The 21,073-nt window shown below is 43.3% G+C and overlaps 1 protein-coding gene across 2 annotated transcripts in view; it reads right to left on the reverse strand.

Moving 5' to 3' along the window:
• The window catches only part of PCSK2 (proprotein convertase subtilisin/kexin type 2), a 113,321-nt gene extending 93,097 nt beyond the window's left edge, over nt 1-20,224 (reverse strand). The window contains exon 1 of one of the 2 annotated variants that reach the window (XM_074578417.1): nt 19,734-20,224. In XM_074578417.1, coding sequence (XP_074434518.1) covers nt 19,734-19,922 — 189 coding nt within the window. In that variant the 5' untranslated portion in view covers nt 19,923-20,224. The remainder of the gene's footprint in view (nt 1-19,733) is intronic. The other variant, XM_074578418.1, reaches the window with a different exon arrangement.
• Nucleotides 20,225-21,073: the final 849 nt, after the last annotated feature.

Here is a 21,073-nt window from a genome sequence, read left to right on the forward strand (position 1 = left end):
CATTATAACGCACCCGAACTGATGCCGTAAGCAGTAAAGAGAAAGCAGAGCAATTTCCACTCTCTGAAAAATATGGTATTTGGAATGTCTTCTGAAAACCAGGAAATGGAATGTAAGAAGAAGAATATTAAGAAAACAGACAGCTCACAGTGTCCGGGGGGCGGGGGGGAGCGGTCTTGCACAGCTTTCCTGTTTAAGACATTTAGGCAGCAAGCAAACACCTCCCAAGGGCTTTCCAGCCCCAGCAAAGGCAGATGCATGGCCATTATTAAAGGCATCTCTCTCCACAAGACTGGCAGAGAGTGACTGGAAGGCCAGTAGACACTTAGCTTTAAGAAGGCTAAAAGACTTGCCGTTAGGAGAACAGCATCTCACTTCTAGCAGTCAATTACGAAGCTCCATTTGCATCTCAAATTCTACAGCTTTTTCCCTATTCCAGCTTAAAAAGGGAGATTCCAGTTGAATCTTTAAATCTAAGCAAGTAACTGTGTATTTTTAAACTAAGTTTCTCTTTGTAAAAGTTTAAAAAAAAAAAGGGGGGTGGGGGTGGGTGTTTCTTGTTTGGAAGTTATATGTTAATACTGTGAACATTTCAACTTCAAAGGTTAGCCCTGCATGCAAAGTAACTACTTAAAAGAGATATTCCAGAACAGCCATGACAGCCCTGTTCCTCTCCTTTTTATTATCTGTACTTCATGATAACATAAACCTCTTAGCAGGAGTTCAAAGTTCTTTACTGAAAAACTGAGACTGACATCTAGATAGAATATTCATTGTGAAAACCTGGGTTGAATTAAGGGGAGCAGGATCTTACTGCCATAAAACAGATTCTGCTACTGTGTACAGGTATACGCAGTTCACAAATATAATTTTCCTTCTATGAAATTATCTCCTGTTTCATTAAATCTATCACTACATCTGGTGCAGTTCCACAAATATATTTTGGCATACATGCGGAATGGTGTGGAAATGGAAGACTCGGTGAATTCTGAAAGTTTAGAATTTGGTCACATTCAAAAATTAATATCTGAGCTTTTTTTTTTTTCCTACAAATTCCTTTTTTTATCTTAATTGAAACATTTAATATCAATGAAATCAAAGCAATTCATTTTCACTTTTAAAATTCCATAGTGTATGATACATAATACATTAATGCAACGTAGCTTTAAAAAAATAAATAAATCAAAGCATCTCGTTCTGATAAAAAGACCTCCTTTTAAGTGTATATAAAAGGTTAAGGAGACTTCATCAAAAACATTATGGTCCCTTGGAGCTGATTTGTGGGGCTGGCTGGTGAGCTTTTCTGGGCAAATAACCAGAGTATTTTGCATCAGTTCCATACAAGCAAAGAACACAACAGCTCAGGCAGAAGGGGAAATGAGGCTACAAAAGCTCATGGCAGTGGCAACAGAAGTCTCCTACACCTCATATCCATCCTCAGAGCCACAGCTCTTAAGGCTCAAATTCCATCTGGGTTTAGGTCCTATTTGAAAATGCAGATTTATTTTTCAAAAGCCTATACTGGCATCTTCAACAACTGGGCAATCAGGTATTTCCATAATCCAGAGTTTGGCAATAGATCTGACTGTCCAGGAAACAGGCCTTCCCCCATGTCAGACACGTTACTCTCAAAAACATGCAGGGAAAAAAGCCTAAACAGCAAGATCAGTTACAGCTTGAAATCCATCTCGCCATGCTAACCATTACCATCCATCGCAAGCTGTGGTCCAATTACCCCTCTAATTCTCTCAGTGAAATCAGGCTATTTTCCTTCTTTTTATATCTCAGTATGAACCATTCAAATCAATTCCAGTCAAATATTGATCTTGATGTTCCTCCATTAAGGAAGACTCTCAGCAATTTTGGGGATATCTGGAAACATATCACACATATTCACTGTTCGTTTTCTGTGAAGGGTTAGTTTCTAGCGACACTTCAAATGAAGCAATATATTATATAGTAAACTTTTAAAGCTGGCGTACTCAAGCCTGACCATAAGCAAAAGCAATTGCAACTAGTACAACAATGACCAGATTTATGGACAAAGTCATGAGTAAGTTTGACTGAGACTATTCCACTCTTTCCACAGATATCGCCATAATCACCAAGGAACTCGGATATTTTACCAGTTCACAAGGTTTTCACACTCATTCAATGAAATTGGGGAGGACAAGACAAGAAAGCAGCTAAGTGAGGCAACACCTGGAATATGACATGATCAAACACCATGGATTGTGGATAATTAAGAGCAGAAACCAAGCAATTTGCAGGAAGAATCTAAACTCTTCAGTAAATCCTTAAAATTAAGGAATGTACAGACAGAATGTAGATGCCAGAAAAGGGCCTAAAACATCACATGCTTTGATGAGGATTTTGCATTGAGATCTGTGAATACCACAAGCAATCCCTGAAGCATTCCAGTTTTGATGAGCTCCTGCTACTGAGTCAGTGACTCCTCTGCAGCGACCAACTGGCAGGACACAGGTAGCTCCCAGCAGGGTTTATATTCCCGCTATTCACTTCTCCAGGAGATCCACTCCAATTTGGAGCTAGAGCAAAAGAGCAAATAGCAAAACGAACAGTGCATGTAATAAGGTGAAATGAAAACAGAAGAGCTCCTGCACACAAAAAACTCCAAAGCGTCACCAGCAGTAGCTCCTCTGGAATATTCTCGCTGCAAAGCTAGAATCTTATTTAAGTACAATTCCTATTTTGGCAGCAGCAGGCTGTCCCTGTAACACAAGGAAATAATGCGCTCGGCCTGGTGGCTCAGGTTCTTTTTGTAAGACAGAAGCAAAGCTTCCTGCCCTCAGAGAAAAATTAGCGATTATGTAAGATAACTAATAACTGGAAAGCACTTGAATATTCAAGGGAGGAGGATTATTTAGAGTAAGAAAAGGATCTACTATTGCCTTGATGTATAAATGTGGTTCAATACAAAGTAGGACTCTGAGAATCTCAGGAATTACGTGCACGTCATTACTTGCAATATTTGTATAAAATTACTGGTGAAAAACACAAACAAACAAAACCAAAATCACAAATAAAACACAGCAAGTAGAGCAAAACCTTATATGTGCACTTGTCTCCTCCTTTTCTTCAGATTTGCAACCTCTTTGTGGTTATTAACAACACTATCTAAAGTAAAGATGAAATCCAGCTTAACCTCCTTCCTGAAAAGGATGCGGACCAGAAAATAGCTTTTAAAAATTCGGTGTTCAACTAAATGGAGGAAAGAAAAAACTCTTTCAATGGAAGAGGTTTATCTAGAAAGCAGTGGCTGGGATGTACCATTCGGTACAGAAAGAAGCAGGAAAAAGACAACATGGTCCACTGCTGAGCCCTCAACTACTGATCTGCTCCAAGAAGGAAAAATCAGGTAAAAGGCACCTTGCTCTTCACAGGCACCTGGATCTAGGATGGGGCTGCACACACGGCTCCCTTGGAGACGATGGCTCCCATCCTATTTTGTCTACTTGAGAGAGGAAAAAAAAAAATCAAACTGCACTTCTTTTGCAGTCTCGCCTTGGACAATACACCCAGTGACACCAGATGTAGTTTTGCCTGTCTGAAAGCAAAGGGCATCAGTATCTGCTCCAAAGTAGTGCAGGGGTTTAAAGAAAAGAAGCCACAGAAAGACTAAACTCAGACACTGCTCCTCATTCTAACACAGCAGCTCTGGGGCCACCTTGGGCAGAATTAACACTGAAAACCACTGTAAGAGCATCAGCGTCATCTGACCAGAAGATCCTATCTGCAGCAAAGGTACTACAAAGCTGAAATAAAGGCTAGAATAATTAAAAATATGTTTAATAAAGCTGCCAGTGGTATCAGTACTTTACCTGGCTCTCCGCAAGAGGTCCACCATTCACAGCCTGTCACTGGTTTTAAGAGGTAACAAATACAACAGAAAAATAAAGAGGAACCTCAGTTCCCAGGCTTATCTTTAACATTAAATTTTACTGACTCATTTCAGAGCTCTATTTGTTCTGCATACATCTCACAGGCAAATTAAGGTGCTTACAGAATGCTTAAGAACAGATTGGATGGCCCCCTCCTATTTTAATGGGACTGATCTCTGCCCAGTCTTCCCATGCAGCCTTTCATGCTGTACCATGTAACACAGCACCCCTTCAGTGAGTACACTGCTAGCTTTTGTGCATCATTTCCAACGACTTCTCCCTGATACGGTAATATTCCAAAAACGGTGCACTTGAACCTATTGTTAAGGTTCCTCTCCCAAGTTACCAGTGGAGACAACAGTCTGTAATCACTTTCTTTTGAGCAAAATAATTTAAAAATACAAGCAAAGGATGATTTATAACAAGTTACCCCAGGGTTGCCTTTTTGGATTGTCACCAAAATCGGCATAAATGGATCTGTCAGTGAATAAGATTCGTCCTCAGGGCTCCTTGCCTGCCTTAGGATGAATACATGGCCAGGCATGCAAGGGTTCAACCAAACACTGGTGCTAAAGAAATCCTTTGTCTGCTCTGAGGAAAAAAACCAAACAATATCCATCCTGCAAATTAAAAAGATATTTTAAAAAAAAAATAAATCTTTTAAAAATTAAGTATACTTTAACACAAAGCATGCCTCCCCCACAGAGCCCAAGCACAGCTCCTGACTTTAAAAGGGGCCATAAATCTGCACAGGTGAGCTCTTTCATCCCATTACTGCTCAGTAATTACACCAACAGAAAATACGACCTAAACCTGGCAGGAGTAAATGTATTTGGAGCCTCCACAGGCCTCACTCCTTCGGTTGCCATTATAGTTGAAGCACAACAAAGTGCCTCCCAGCAGAAATTAGAAACCTTTTAGAAACCTTTTCATCCCAGTTTCACCAAATGCACTAAGGATGCTTATAAATATTCAATATGAATTTTTAAAGTCTCTTTCTCTCATTTTCCCTCACCCCAATCAGCATTAGAAATCGTTTTGCTTTTAAATACACAGACGGGAGCCAAGTCTGAAGTCAAAGGCGCTCACTCACTCACTACAGTGACGAGGGCCACGTAAGAGTAGAGGCAGCTAGAAACACAGGCAGCCCCAGTCACCAAATAACACAGAATAAAGCACAAACAAGAAAGGATTAATTCAAACGTTGGTGGAGAAATGTGAAATAGCACAGAGGACTAAAGCTGCGCCAGAGCTTACCCAATGTGGAATCCAGTCCACTGTGTCCCCAAGGCCCCCGACAAGGATTTCACACTTTTTCATTAGCGTGCTATAATTACTCCGAAGGCTCAGCGCAAAGATCCACGCAAACAGCCCTGAAGACTGGCACAGTCAGGTCCAGGTCGGAGTGCTATGACTCAGTCTGCCTGGCATGTTTCTCATTGCACCTGTGTCTTGTTTAGCTGCCTCCACCAAAGCCTAAACTGCTTGTCTTGGCAAATCTGGCAGATGGAGGTGTTAGCCGTAGCTTCCACACTCCCAAAATGTAAATCTCATCTTAAGACGATCCTTGTGAAATCAACCGATTAACACACAGTACATTTCTCCTACAAAATAATTCAGAAATGCCTGATTTAGATACTTACATATGTTTTCAGCTGTTTCATATGCACCTCTAACCACCTCTTACGGGAATCAGCAACAGGTGGTGATAATAAGAAAGGACTGTGACTACTTGGTTGAGAGATCATTGATCTATTAGTTCTTCCTTTTTTCCAGAAGCCAATGGAAATATTGTGATATGCACGGTATAAAGGCTACCTCCCATTGTTACTTAGATATTGGTTATCCTGTAAGAATGTGGCAACCTTGCTTAAAAAGTTCTGTTCAGTCTCTCTCAAGCCAGCAGAAGTAGTTTCCAACGGTTTCTGAAAGGTTCCCTCACCCCCACAGTGAAATGTCTTTTCCTCTAGAAACAGCGTAGAGTCAAATGTGATATCCAAAGACTTTGCAGAATATATGCCTTTGGATTTTATTTTATCCAAAAGGATAAAATAAAGCCTTTTGTCCAGTCCCTCTTGCATGCAGCAACCACAAGGTTAAACAGTCTTCTCAACAGCTGGACATGAGGAGTTCAGTAAATACAGGGAAGTAAATGGAAGAAATGGAACCAGCTGTGGACTGTTATTACACTTACACGTCCAGTTTGTCCCTGTGGAATTCATCTGAGCTCCCCATACAATTCATGGCAAAAAAAAAAAAAAAAAGAGGCACTTTCAGAGCATTATTCATCTGACCTATTTTAGGCGGCCATGTTAAAATGAGCAGAACTGAGCCCCAGGAGCACCTCTTTCACTCCAGAGACTGTAAGAGGAGCACATCTGTCCACATTCAGGTAGGTCAATTCTGATGTTAAATCTCTAGTTCTCATTTTCTCATCAGTTTTGTTCTTACGTTATCACACACAGTGCTTCCAAGCACTTATAAAACACTGCTCCATTAGTTTGGTTTCAAGTTTGCAGTATTTGCAATTTGATTTGCAATTGAATGAATAATACAGGTTTAATGTTTTACTGTATTTATATCGCTGTTAACTTTGTCACTGAAGAGCTTCATCCTGCAAGCATGTAACAGTCATATAAGTCATCAGCGACAAGATTGTGGATTTGTTGATAGTTTTATCAGTGAATTGAAGAAGCCATTTGAGGCTTTTAAAAGAGTTATTCTAGTTCATGTGAATGGATCTGGGCATTTTAGAGAGTTTTATCCGTTACTCCCCAGTAACCATAAAACCCATTATCGATTCTACCACGTGCACTGTTGAAAGCAGGATACTTTCCAGATTTGGAGGAGAATGTTCTTGCTTATAATACACTAGCACTTGCATTGGACTGTCTGGATTAATCCAGATCATCATCACCTGGAGTAGGTGATTGTTGCTGTTTGGCTGACAGCCATGAAGGGGAGGCTTAGCAATCGTCATTATGTCCTCTTGTTGAGGATCCTGCAAGAAGAGCACCTCAGCCAAGCCCTGGGCACCAGGAAGGATCCTGGAGCTCAGCACCCAGAAAAGTCACTGTGAGCATCTGACAATTGTGCTGTCATTTTTAGCAACAACAAACGGCCACTGGGAAAATGAGACAGCCCCCTCCAATCCTTCAACTACGCGGCTCCATAACAGCCACACACGCAACCGATAAACATGCACATCATTTAGAAAATAAAATAAATACGATTCCATCAGAGTGAATCAATTAAATTTTCTTAAAACAGGAATCAGTAGCACAAAATGATTTTTCTCCACAATTTGGGAGACTTTTACTCATTGTGTTAAAAAACAAAACAAAACACAAAACCCCAAAGACCTCCCCAAGAATCCCCCTCAAAAAAAAAAACCAGAAAAAGACAAACAGAAATTAGATTCCAGACATTCTTTAGGGGCACTTGCCCCTAGACTTAACTTCCCTAATTTCTCATGTTAGTAGTGACTTGAAGGTCTCCACAACTCTGCAGTGTAAGTGACATAAGCCAGAAAGCTGCTCAGTACTTGACTGAGTTAATTAACTGTAGTTCATTTAGCCTGTGACAATCAATGCTCTAAGAATACAGGGAAAAAAAGGATGGCACCCCAAATATGGTTTTGCTGATTCTACATTTAATTACTAAAGGCAAACAAAACCTTTGCTCCGAGTGCCTGTCTCCTGCTTGGAGCAATGGGGCTCCTCTGGGTATCCCACCACTCTTTCAAGGCTCTGTTTTCAAAGCATCTCTCAGGGTGATAATATTCTGTGAAAGCTTTCACACCTCAAATAACCTTCTCACCAAGATCATTCTATCCAGGACCATTTCATTTGCTTTTTCCCCTCTCTGCTTTTGCTTCACATGGTAGCATTCTGCTGTAGGACAGAGCCAGGACTAATATTCACAAGACATGAGTTTCAGCATCTTCAGGACCCCAGCACCTACTGAGGTTGCAAGAATCTCAGGCAATTGCAGCTGTAATATTCTTATTTCAGTTGCCTTGCATGTGAAATGGCGCAGTCTAATAATTACTTGTTTACTTATTTTATTTATTGATAGGATTCATTTAATTATGTTTGCACAGCACTATAGACTGTGCTATAACTATAAAATGCCAAGTGCCATTGTCAACATACATTAATGGATATATCTACACATATAATATATATGTATGTAATCAGGTACCTCATTAGCAACAGATATTGGGTAAATATTTTAATATGTTTACATAATACATGATGGAAGTCTCTTCTTCATATCAGTACATCTGCTTTAGGGTAAACTCGTATTATAAGAAACAGCTTGATTTAGTTATAGTCTGCAAATTTAAGTGACCATGGTACATTTCTAAGTAAGCTGGATCAATACTGCTGACAGCAATTAGCACTGCTACCAACGGCCGCTTTGCCTCATTCCTGATCTACAGCTCGGCTCTCCTTTTAAGCGTGTAATCAAACAGGTTGACTACTATTGTCACACTGGAACCCGGTGTCATGTCAACTCTAAAAACATTGAGATAAAAGCCATGAGATAAAGTTTGCTATTTTTAAAACAGCATTAAGACGTAGCGTGCCCCAGCCAAAAATTACTGGTACTTGTATCTTAAGGATGGAGAGGGAGCAAGACACGGCTGCTCACTGACATTTCAGCAGAGCACTTCGGCATTATTTTTAAATCTATGTCCATGTAGCAGAGTGTGTAGGACAAAAACATGTGTGCAACTGCTCAGCTAATGTAGCACCTAAAAGGAACCTCATGAACTCAAGCTCTGATGAAGTAGTGCTATAAAAGCAGCTTAGACCAAAATTAAGTTGGTTACTGACAAGAGCTACTCAAGAAAGCACAGAAAAGGTGAATTGCACTAATGCAAAGATGCTAGCCCTTACCAACACTTAAGTAAGATTTGCAGTGCTCTGTCTATTCAAAACTTTTACTCTTTTCTTTATTCTCCATGTCTGTTTAATGCCAGGCTGACACGCAATAGCCCACTGACAGAAAGTGCTTCACAGGGAGGTTTCTGTTAGACCACACTGAACAAGTCTTCCAGTTCCCAGAGAAGCAGTCGAGTCCTGGAGAAAAGTATGTGTTCTACGGGAGAGAAGCTTATGGCTAACAATTAGAAACAAAACTGTGACATTAAAATACGGGGGGCGGGGCATGCCGTTGCTTCTGTCTTGGTTTTTTTTTAACCTTAAGATAGTAGGCTTAAGAAGAGAAGGGCAAGGAAGCTTTAAGAAAAACATTTTCAGTGAGGCCAAGGGAAAGAGAAATTTTGGGACACTGCTGTTTTCCTTATTTTTGTAAAGTTGCTTGACGCTGCTAAGAGAAAGTCATGGACTTTAATTCCCACCATCACAAGACCAGGTCAGAGGCAAATTCTTCCACTGCTTGTACCAGCACAAACTGGAGACAGATCCTCTCAGCTCCAGTATACTGCAGTACAATCGTCACTTCAGAACTGAGACTAACTGCTCTGAGTGGGTTCAAGAGCTCCATATTAGATGGAGGAAAAAGGATGACCCAAATCTGCCTCGATGCTAGGAATAACAATAAGAAAGGAAAGAAAATAGCACCACCACCTCTTCCCCTTCCTCCCAGGACCTACCTCATTGACCTTTCAGGCAGCTGTGAAATAAGTCTTTTTACTGTTTGTTACTGCCAATTAATAAATGATAGAAGTTTATTGGAGGCAGAAATTGTGGTCAATCCAGCGTGTGCTAATATGTTGTCTTGCTTTTATTACATCAGTCAAGCAGCAACAAACGTAGGTTTTTAGTTAATCACTCAGCATGTTTCAGCCTTTAGAGCCTGGAATACTGGTTTCCCTAACAAGGTACAACATATTGTATGTGAATAAAATATGTTCAGTTAGAAGGGGAAAAAAAAGGGATTTTACAGAATGAAATTGAATTCTTTAATCCACATCAGAAGAAAGAGGAAAAATATCCACTTGCTGTTCTGTCTTCTGGGTTTTACTCTGAGCTATATCTGAATTGTAGGAGAAATGGAATAGTTTTATAGTTAAGAGAAGTACATTCGCCTGTGAAGTATTGGGGTTTAAATGCTAATGTAAAAATTAATAGACAGAAATGCTGCGAAGACCAAACTTCAGATGATGTCCTGACCCACAACCGTCATTCCACCAATGTTAACAACTGCTTTTTCCAAACCTGCAAAGGTGTTCCAGTTCTGAGTTTTGATACTTCTTCACCCCAATGCAGAATTGACAGCTCCGCCCTACATTTGGTTCAGAGTAACTTCTAACTCACTAAATTCAGTTGAAACAGAGTTCTAACATTAATTGACACAGGGAAGTATAAGGTCCCTGTGGGACCGATGGGAACCCACCAGCCATGGTTATAGTTTATTCACCATATCTTGGCTGCAACTAAAAGCCTTAAACTTGGTGTTGCACGGTAACCAACAGTGTTCGCCCATAGAGCAGATTTCAGAATCACTCCTTTGTTTCACACGTGTTTCATAGAGAATGAGTAGGCAGAAAGGAGGTTCTCCTGTCATTAGGAGAGGGGAGGTGATATCCCACCTCTTTTACTACCCATACAAGGAAGAGACTCACCTGTTTGACTCTAGTTTGATATCCAACACCTGCCTAATAACAGTATCAGTTTCTCTACTTAATAATAATAGTAATAAAATATATATTTGTTGGGTTTCAGGTTTCCACAGTTTGGTTCTGTACTCTAGGAGAAAGCACCTCTGACATATTACCGTTCTACTCAACAGGTAAGCAAATAATCTAGTTCACTCATGAGTATCTGGGACACACATGCCGACCGGTTTGATGTAAACACTGAGGTCACTCTTTCCATTTGCTTTTTGTGGACAAAGAAGTTAAGAATGTAACATTTACACAGAAGTTTTGTTTGAGAAGGTAGGTAATACAAGACAAAGAACATTACGTCCCAGTTCAGTACTTCAGTGAGTAAACTAGAGCTATCACTACCTAGTTTATTTGTTTATAATCCCAGTGTATAAATGGTCAGATGGGGCCCGATCACAATTTCCTTTTTTAGGTCCAAGTTCCTGCTACTTGCTGAACACAGCCAGCATTCAGCTGAGTTAGACTTTCGAGCTACTGTCATAAATCCATGACCAAATTGGATTTCATGACGGCTGATAAACTGCGTGTGGTGGCCATGCGGAATTTCAGACAACACAACACCAAATTCGGCTCCCTCTGGAACAGCGCTCTCTGTCCCAAAGCACAGCCTGGGACCACTGAGCTGAAATTAAATCTCCATTTCAGTAGTATAGGGTTAGCTTTTTCAATGAACTTAGGAGAGTTAAACGTAGAGCTTGCCTTGATTTACAGCAAGAGCAATACACCAGACTGCTTCAGGTTACTTAGAGAAATCCTGTCTTTGACAAATAGTTGAGCAGTTTGGTTTCCTCCCACCAGAGGCCAGTGATGGATGGAAGCTCTGGGCTGCTCACTGCAATATTTATAGCCACCATGCAGCCAGCATCCTGTAGAGACCTGACCCATTTAATTATTTGAAAAAGTTGAAAGAAAAAAAAAAAAAAAAACAAACAACCGGGATTCTGACGACTAGGATAGCATTACACAACGAAGGTAAATTTTCGACCCATTAGCTACACCACTGAGTTTGTTACTACAGCTCGCACAGAAACTAGCCACCCAGGCTACAGACTAGAACTGCACAGGAGGGTTTTCCAGGTATAATTTTTTAATAAGAGCTGGCAGAATTTATCATTCATTTTAGCATTTTGGCTTGATTTCCAGCTCACAGAATCTTCCATGAGCATGGACATTTCTCAGGACTTACTAATTGAAACTGTCTACCAAATAAATTCTACATATGTTTCAGGAACTACTTAGTAAGTGCTTTATTACAAGCATTTGAAATTTCAGTTGTACGGATTAATTTTAATTGGAATAATTCCATAGATGGATGAGGGAAAGGGTCACACGCAAACTTCTACTTAGCTCCACTGTAAAGTATTACCAGTACAACTATTCCAGGAAGTCTCGTGCTTTTTTTTCCCCCTTTTTGTTGCTGGTTTGGTTTCATTTTGTTATTTTTATTTTTTTTAAAAATCAGTGTGGTCTTACTGGTAAAAGCTCTAGTTTAAATGAAATTTCTGCTAATATTGTTCCGATGTGGAATGAGTTAAAGATGTTAGCACTCCTACATTGATAGTAACAGCGCTGCAACTGGGTTTGTTTTCCCATTTAAACTACATCAGTACAGTCACAGTAAAAATTTTCTAAGGGTGGGCAGGGTGTTACATCTTGTCACCAGTCATATTTTCTGAGAGGACAGAAGGCTATCTTCCACCTTCACATAAAGGTTGGTTCTAAGAGAGAACACATTCATGCACCCCACAATGCACCTTAGTGCTTTTCTGAAGGAGCCAAGCGTAGCAGCACAGTCTGCCTCTGGGACTGTTTGCCTGCTAATAAACAAATGCCAAGGATGCCACAGGCTCTCAAATGGAAGAACTTTGAGCTGAGAGTGAATTGGCAATTTATTTTGGTCTAGAGTTTTAATCTGGATTTGAATTCCCAAGCTAGAAACAAAACGCTCTACCTCATCCGCAGTAACCTAAACCATCCGGGTCTGGTTGTGGGCACAGCAATAGGATCTGCTCATTTGGCCTGATGCCAAAACCCAAGTCTTCAAGACAGGGGTGCTCTTACAAAAACAGTTATCTTTTTGCTGCACAGCTCTGCAACCACAGGTCTGGGGACAAACTCAACTTTGGTGTAGGTAATAGCAATAGATACCCATATTGACTCTTAGAAGTAGCTCCAGACTGCTCTCAACACACAGAAAACCGACCCAGAGGAATGAGAGCTTCAAGTAGGGCCCCAGACAGAGACACAGCATAAGGGATCCCAGAGTTCAAACACATACAGGCAACGAATATATCCGTATGGTACAGAGTCCAGAAATAGCCTGAAAGTCATCTGCAAGAAAGCTATCCGGGCAGAAGAAAGAAGATCTCAGGCTGAGAGCAGGACAGTGATACCATATGATCTTTGTTTATCTAGTGCTGATATTAAAATGACACCTTTGACTCTAAGTTCCACAGCTCAGGTCCAAAATAGCTTAGGAACTGGTGGACTTGAAATGATGGAAAGAGACCTGTTTCCCCTATAATAATCCTGTCTCTCTCGGTGCAAATCCTGAACCTCTTTTTGCAGCACAAAAATCTCCATGTGCCATCATGATTATTTTACACAGAGGTGTACAAAGGAGAGAAATAACCCAGGGAGCTGAAGTCACTCCATACAACACTTTGAAGGGATTTCACAAAAGTAGGAAAAGGAGCATCACCTGGGTTAGAAGATACAGTATAGGGCAACAAGCTGTTTCCTGACACACAATGTCAACAAAGAGCATGTGGCTGCTCCACCAGTGGTTGCCCCATCTCACAAGTACTCTCTGGAGCAAGGGCTCTAGAAAACAAGTCAGGGGGCCACTGGCAGCATCTGCCTTCCATGGTGCTACACCATCCTGAAAACGCTGGCGTGGGAGGTTGCTGTGGTCTGGTGGTGCGCAGGCAGCCTCTGGCAGAGACGAACCTGAGTGAGCTGTTCCTGCTCCACCAGCTTTGGCAAGGTGGAAAAGGAGCAGACGGCACTCCCCAGCATTCACACTTTGAACAGTGATGCTCCTCAGCTGCTTAAGCCCCTCAGACCTGGAGCTACCTCTTGGAGCAGAAAGCTGTCCCTGGTGCCTTCACACCACTCCGCAACAAGCTTTCATCAGGCAGGAGCTCGGGGCTAGACTGCAGGAGATACGCACCATGATCAGTTCTGGTGTGCCGGAATCACAGCTTTCTGGAAATGCTGTTCACTTCTTCGTATGTTGTTTCTTTGTATTTTTCTCTCCTTGACACTGGAAAAACTAAACGCAATTTAAATGAAAACAAATAACTGAACATCCCCAGTTGGGCTGGAGCATCAAAAAAACAAGTGAAAAAAGAATTATGCACAGCTTATTTCCTAGGTCCCTACCACATGTTCAATTTCACCAATGAGTTCAAGCAATATGATATAAACAAAATTATAAATACCCAGAACTTGGTATCCTTGTGTTTACTGAGCTGTAGCTCAGCAAACAAAACAAAACTTATCTGTAAAGGTAATGTTTAATGTGTGTGTTTTGCCAAGAAACAGAACTACACCATGTATTCAAAACAGTAATAGAGCAATTACAGCAGGGATCTATAGTAGAGGAGTCTGACCTTCTTGTTTTACACTCAAATAATAAATGCGACGAAAATCTGACAAGGCAATTATTTTCATACCTCAAACAGAACACTCACCGCCAACAAGCAGTCGGTTTGAGTCTCTGATAGAGAAGGAGCTCTATAGAAACTGGGTTAGGGATGTACTTGAGCCTGTGGTTTACATTCTTCTTCTTCTTGTTGATAGATTACAGCTTTCACGTGCATAAGCAAGCACATTTAAGTAACGGGGGATTTTTTTTTTGTTGTTCTGAGTTAGCCAGTTACAGTGATTGCTCCTGGGGCTGTTTCTGCATCCAAGGCAGAATGCAAAATAAAAAACAAAACAAAACAAACAAAACTCCGTACCAAAAAAGCATTGTTTTGAAAGAAATACAGTATTTCCACATATGAGGCAAATTCTCTCCTACCACAGCAAAACTCTCACTTAATTCCACTAACATCTCTCTAGACTGTAAATAGGAGCAAATGGGACTTCTTAGTCTGTGCCCAGTGATATGCCTGGACTCCACCTGTGAGGAGCCGACAAGGATCCCTCCAAACGCAGACGGCTGCTCTGTCTCCCCAGTTACTTTCTTCCAGGGCTTTTCTGGAAAAGAGCACTCTCCATCATCACCCAGCAGTGTGCCTTCCCACAGCAGGATCAAATTTTTCCTGCTAGTTAATTGCTTCTTCCCCCTAATTTAAACATATCAGCTCAGACTATCTCTTGGAAACATAAGCATTTGCTATTATGGTGAGATGACCTATTGAAATCTCAGTAGTTGCACAATTAGCATTTGCATGGAATTTACTTTTTCTTGTCTTAGTAATACAAAATCGCAACAGTGAAATCTAGGAAATTAAAGCTCTTGGTTTCCTCAAAAAATTTACATTGTACCTTCCATTTCTAAGAGGTTTTTTCTATTTCCATAAGAATTACTTTTGCAAACAAGCATCCTTTTCTCTAGGCCAGCATAAAACACAAAGCTAATTAATTATTAAACATGTATTAGTGCACGGAAACACTGCAGACAGAGGCTTGATCTCAAGTCTGAGGACTCCAGCAGGCACAACGCGAGGAGACCCGGGCTCTCTGCCTCCTCTTTGCACGGGATGCTCCATTGCTTCAGCAACTCTTTCCACACTGGAGCACATCTGCACCCTCCATTCTGCCTTCGACTAGCCCAAACTTGGGTTAGCAGCACGTGTGAAGGCAACACAGGCATGTTTACCTGTAAAGCATGGACCATCATATATGTGCACAATTGGCTGGATAATACATATATGCCCAGGGTCAGCCACGAGCCTGGCTAAGAAGTCACCCTTTTTATTTAGGGAAAAGGAACACGAAACACGTATATGTATATAAACATGCATATCTATAAATAAGGCCACATCTGCAACCAGCATTTTTTACACGCACGGAGTCCCATCTGTCCATCATGGTGCATTCTAGGCATGCAGAAGCATATCCTGGCACCTTAAATACCAAGCTAGGAAAACACCTCTTCTCCAGATTGAGGGGCTGATCTACACAGGAAGGGATTTTCAGGGCTTTAGTGTTTGGACCTCGAGGTGAAATTTTCAGGATCCCTGAAGGAGATCCTGGCAAAGAGCCCCAAAACTGCAAACCCGTTATTCTGCCTTCTGGTCTGCCTTCCACACCACATCAACTCCCAACTCCCAGGCTCCCAGCCTAGATGCAGAAGTGGGCTGCTGCAGAAAAAAAAAAATCTGTCTTTATCTGTTAAGTTTTGCTTTCAATGAGTCCGTATTTATGCAATGTTACAAAAAAACACCACGCCAAGCTCCCAACGTTTCATCCAGAAATTCCTGGCCAAATCCAGAAAGCTTGGTCCTCAACCAGCAGCCTCCTAAGCAAAAATGGGAAGCAGAAAATTCGCAGCTGTGAGAGCTACCTCAGGTTTTGCAAGGCTTAGAGGGAGAGGTGAGCGGGTGATACACCAAAGGAAAAACAGACCAGCTTTGGGGAACATAAAATTCTCCATGTTTTGAAATCTGTATTTGCTTCTTATTTTAAAATTTGAGGCCACTGAATGCTAATTGTTTAAAACCCTTCACCTCAATGCTAACAGAGGTGGAATACTTACTTATGGTGGCATTTTGTAATTGTCTTGTTCTCACTGTTGCTGATGAAATGGAAAGAGATGTCTAAACTCTGATCTCCAAATTAGGAGACCTTTCCAAAAGCTTCTTCCAACTCTCCTTGTTAGAAATGAATTAAGAATTGCAAGGCAAGGTCAGAAAGCAGCTTTTTTCAGCCTGCATTAAGAAACGTATTCTGGTGGCAACCATGCCAGGAGGCAAATAAAATGAAGGGGTGGGGGGGGGAAAGTTGTTCCCTTTGCAGTTCTCACAATTTAACAGTTAGCTATTAGGGGGCGTCCTCATGACTCCTAAATGCTCGAAGATGGTAAGGCTAACCATTTTAAGAAAAAAATAATGCTTTATCACAATATCTGTTTCACCAGGAATATATAGAATCAAATTTGACAAGTACAAATGGATTGAAAAATTGCAAATGTTAAAAAAAATAATAAATCAAAGAAAACAATCAGAGTTACAAAGAGGTTCGTATTCAGGATTAATTCAGGGAAGGCTAAAGAAAAATTAACCAGTGTTTTTGAGACTCTCTCTGATGTTAGGATCCTAGATCTAAACATAGGCACCTGTTTACGTAAGTACCAAGCCCTTCTTAATCAATTCATCAAGCACTGAATTTAAAGTACACATTTTAGCCCACCTGAAATCTCGTAGCGGTTTCAGAATGATGGTAGGAAGCACAGCCAAAGAATCAATTAGAAAGCACATCACACAGTTCATAACATTAATCTTCAAGGCAATGCTTTCTCTTGTATTTCTGCAGAAATCTGCTGTTAAGTAAACGTAGTACGCACTTCCTCAGAGATTGTTTGTTATTAGGAAAAAAACGTGTGCTAAAAATATGTAATTTAAAAATCAGCTCCCGTAAAGTCATATTAAAAGATGTCTATGATACAATACCATGCATAAAAGAAATCCCTCTCATATACTTCTTAAGTCCCCACACAGGAAAAAACGCTGAATCTGCCCTTGTGCTCGTACTGGGAAAGTCCCTGCGCTGAAATAAAGGTGATTATTTTCAGACAACGGCTCTTCTCCAATATGGGTAAAGGTAACGGCATTTGGTTTAAGTAAATAACTCATTATATTATCCAAACAGTACATGTAGTTGAAGTATGCAAAGATAACTTCTTCTTGTGGTACAATTTGGGTTTTTTTCTGGTATTTTTTTAATATTTCATTAGACAGCATATCTACGCACATGGTACTTTCCCCTGAGAGTTTACCACTAACATCTCTGTTTCCATACGCACACATGGACATGTTCAACTTTCTGCACTGTCGTTATCACCATGAAAGCTGAGTCTGCAGACTGTAAGCAGAGACGCTAGACTAGCCTGATGATAGCAAAACAGATTAGGAGACTCTTCTGTTCAGTGATACTGAAGAAACGCTGGAATAGATGACACAAGCTTTTACTAACGGCCGACTATCTCCACCCAAGCCCCATTACAGATTTCCCCTGCTGCAGAACGGAGATTGCCATCAGCCTCTCATGGATTATCCTCCAGCACAGACAGCTAAATGCCAAACCCTATGAACTTTTCCTATTCCTTAAAATTACTGCCTAAAATTAGTAGGGTGCTATTTCCTCTCGCATTTGTGGAGGAGGGGTGGGAGGCTTTCTAGCTTTTCAGGGACTGGGATGATGTAACCTAGAAAACCTCTTGGGACAGCGTGTGCTCGGTACAGGAGCCACTGCCACCATCTGCCCCCCCCATCCCACGAGCACACGCACATGACGCCACAGCTCTGCCAGGCTTCGTTCCTAGAGACACCCACATCCATGGGAAACAGTCCCCCCCACCGCACGTACTGGAAAGCAGGTACTCTCCTCTTGCACACCCGAGGGACTTCCCTCCAGCTCTCTGCCGAAATGAGCTACAAGATTGATTTCCATGAAGAATCTGTACATCTCCTAATGTGCCTGATGCAGCCTGGGGAGAGGCACGGTGGAGGGGAGAGGACAGTAACAGCCCAGAAGCTGCATTTCTTCATCCTACAAAATCCCCTCTCTCCCTGTCTCTTCCCCATGTGGGTCACAGGATCATCTGAAAGCACCTAACAAAAGTAGGAAGAAATTCAGCTCTGCACACCCTAAGGCCTTATCAGTCAGATATCCCCAGGATAGGAGGGAGGGAGTGCAAACAGAGGGGGAACATGAAGGGAAAATGACTGACCAAAGAATCATATCTAAGAAGTTTCACGTAACAAGACCTAATCCCCACAAGGGATCCTTTCCCAAGGGCATCAGCAGCCCAGTTCCATCACTACCAGAACAAAGCTGTGAGCCCAAAACAAAAGCATCTTATCAGCAGCAGGAGTTAGCTGTGGTCAAAGCAACAGTGATTTTGTCCTCATTTCTCTAATGAGCCCCCACTGGAGTTGAGACAAGGCAGCCCGAGGGAGGGAGTCTCGCTTCATATGCTTTTTTATTATTTTTTTAAATCAAGGTCTTGATCCATTTCACTCATGCAAGTTTGGGTACCATTCTCGTTCATTTCCCTAGAAGTAGGATCAGGCTCTCATTGCATAACTACCAGGGAAAGAAAAAAACCCAAACAAGCTGCAGCGGTGATGCTCACAGCTCGCCTTCCCTCCGTGTCCGAGCCGAGTGCTGCCTGGGCATTAAATCTGCCAGGAACTGTATTAACCAGGGCACTCTGTTAGCCTCTCCGTGTCTTCACCCCAGATCTGACTGTACCCTAAAATACTTAGAGGTCTAATTATTATTTGAATAGGGGAGATTTCTACTGGAGCTGGGCTCCCCAGGACCTAGGAAGAGACTCCCTGCCACCGAGGCTCCCTTGGATTTCCTGGGACCTCAGGAGAGAAAACAACCTCCAATGGCATTTTAAGTTTCACAACTTACATTTATTAGATACAAGCACTAATTGCTTATCATGCTTAATATTAAGCAGCTTGTTCAGCATCCTGTTTCTCTGTGAGGTTAAATATTAAGAAGTCACCAGCCACACAAACTTGAGTGTCAAACCCTTTATGACATCTCCCATTTAAATTGTGTGTGAGCTTCTCCATGGAGATACGGCTTTAGTTATTTTTCAAGTGTTCCGAGCAGTTTGGAGCGCAGCCCTCCACAGGAAGCCCCGGGCGGCCAGCCCCGGCTCCCGACCCCGCAGGATGGGCGCTCAATTGGAGGATGTTTACATAGTAAGTCAAAAGGCACCGAGTTACCATGTGGGAAACTCCTCTGCTTTCCAGTCCAAGAAAATCACCCTTCTGGGCCGCTGCTGAGGAGCACTTGCAATGGCTCTTGGCACCGCTACTCCTAAAATCCCTTCGGGAAGGGGGGGATTAAGGTGGTGACAGGAGGGACGCGCCCCTACTCCATCCCCTCTCCCCGGGTAAGTCGCGGGCAGGATGCTCACGGGAGGACGCCGTGAAGGGCACCGCACCGCACCGCCTCCCCGCACCTCCCCAGCGCCCCGAGCCTGCGCGGGGACTTACCTTCCGCACCCCGCCGAAGCCGTGCTCCGCCGCCACCCGCTCGGCCTCCGCCTGGCCCCCGCCGTGCAGCTCCACCAAGAAATGGTTGGTGTAGACGGCTCCCCGGGCAGGGGCACCGAGGAAGAGCAAGAAGAGGAGGAGGAAGAGGAGGAGGAAGGGGCCCCGCAGCAGCGGCGGCCCCGCCGGCATGGCCCCGCGCTGCGCGCCCGCGGAGGCAGCCCGCCGCGCCGCGGGGCGGGCGGGGAAGCGCCCAAAAGATAGGAAGCGGGGGGGAAAAACAATAAAATAAAAAAAAAATTAAAGCGGCGGAGGCAGGAGGGGAGCTGGGCGGCGGGGACCGGCCGGGCTGCGGGGGACTGCTCCGCGATGTGCGTGCGAGGGAGAGCGCGTTTGTGCGCGCTGCTGGCTCCGCATTCCCGGCCCCTCCTCGCCTCTCATTCAGCGGCGGCCGGAGGGAAGCACCAGCCGGGAGGGGAGATCGCTGCGCTGCCAATCATGGGCGAGGAGGATCGCCCCGGCCCCCGCCCCGGCCCCCGCCCCGGCACGCATCGCACACCCCCCGGCCCTCGCAACACCCCTCCCGCCTCCCCTACGCCCCGCGCACCCCCTTCTACATACCCCACCCACGCCTCGCACCCCCCAACACATCTCACACACCTTTCACAATCCCCACTACAGAGCCCCCACGTACCCCAGATTACACCCGTACACCACACAGCAGCCCCGGTTCAGCACCCCCCATACCAGTCCTGCCCCAGTCCCTCCAGCTAGTCTTCCCGTGGGTCTGGGGTCGGGGGAGTGGTGTCCGAGTGGACCCAGATGCCCCAGAGCAGGAGCCGATACGCAGGAGGCTGTAGGGTCAGGAGGGCTGAACACCTTGGCAAAACCCAGGCTTGCAGGGCCGGTAGCCAGCTTCTTTTTTGAGCCCAGCGACCACAAAGTGTCTGGGAGGGACCCCTGCACTGTTCCCTCCAGCTTGCACTCCACATCAGCCCCTCACGGGGCAATCGGCAACATGTCACCATCCCTCTTTTTGCAGAAGGGAGGTAGTCAGGCAGCTCTAGCACAAAGCTGGGGAAAGCCTCAGGGCCCCCACTCTGCTCTGACCACTAGCCTGCACCGCCAAGCGGCTCAGCTCTGCAGGGACACGCATGGATCCGGGCTCCCCCAGTAATCCCCAAACATGAGTTTGCAGGGAAATCATTGCCAGGAAAGCACCTGGGCATCCCCTGTAATGAGACAGCCAAGGATGGGGGGCGGGTGGGATTTCGGAGAGATGGCAGCACCTAAGGGGATGGGAACTCGTCTCTGTAAAAAACAATCTGCCATCTGCAAAACTC

The sequence above is a fragment of the Larus michahellis genome, chromosome 3 (genome assembly GCF_964199755.1).
Source record: "Larus michahellis chromosome 3, bLarMic1.1, whole genome shotgun sequence".
Classification (NCBI taxonomy): domain Eukaryota; kingdom Metazoa; phylum Chordata; class Aves; order Charadriiformes; family Laridae; genus Larus; species Larus michahellis.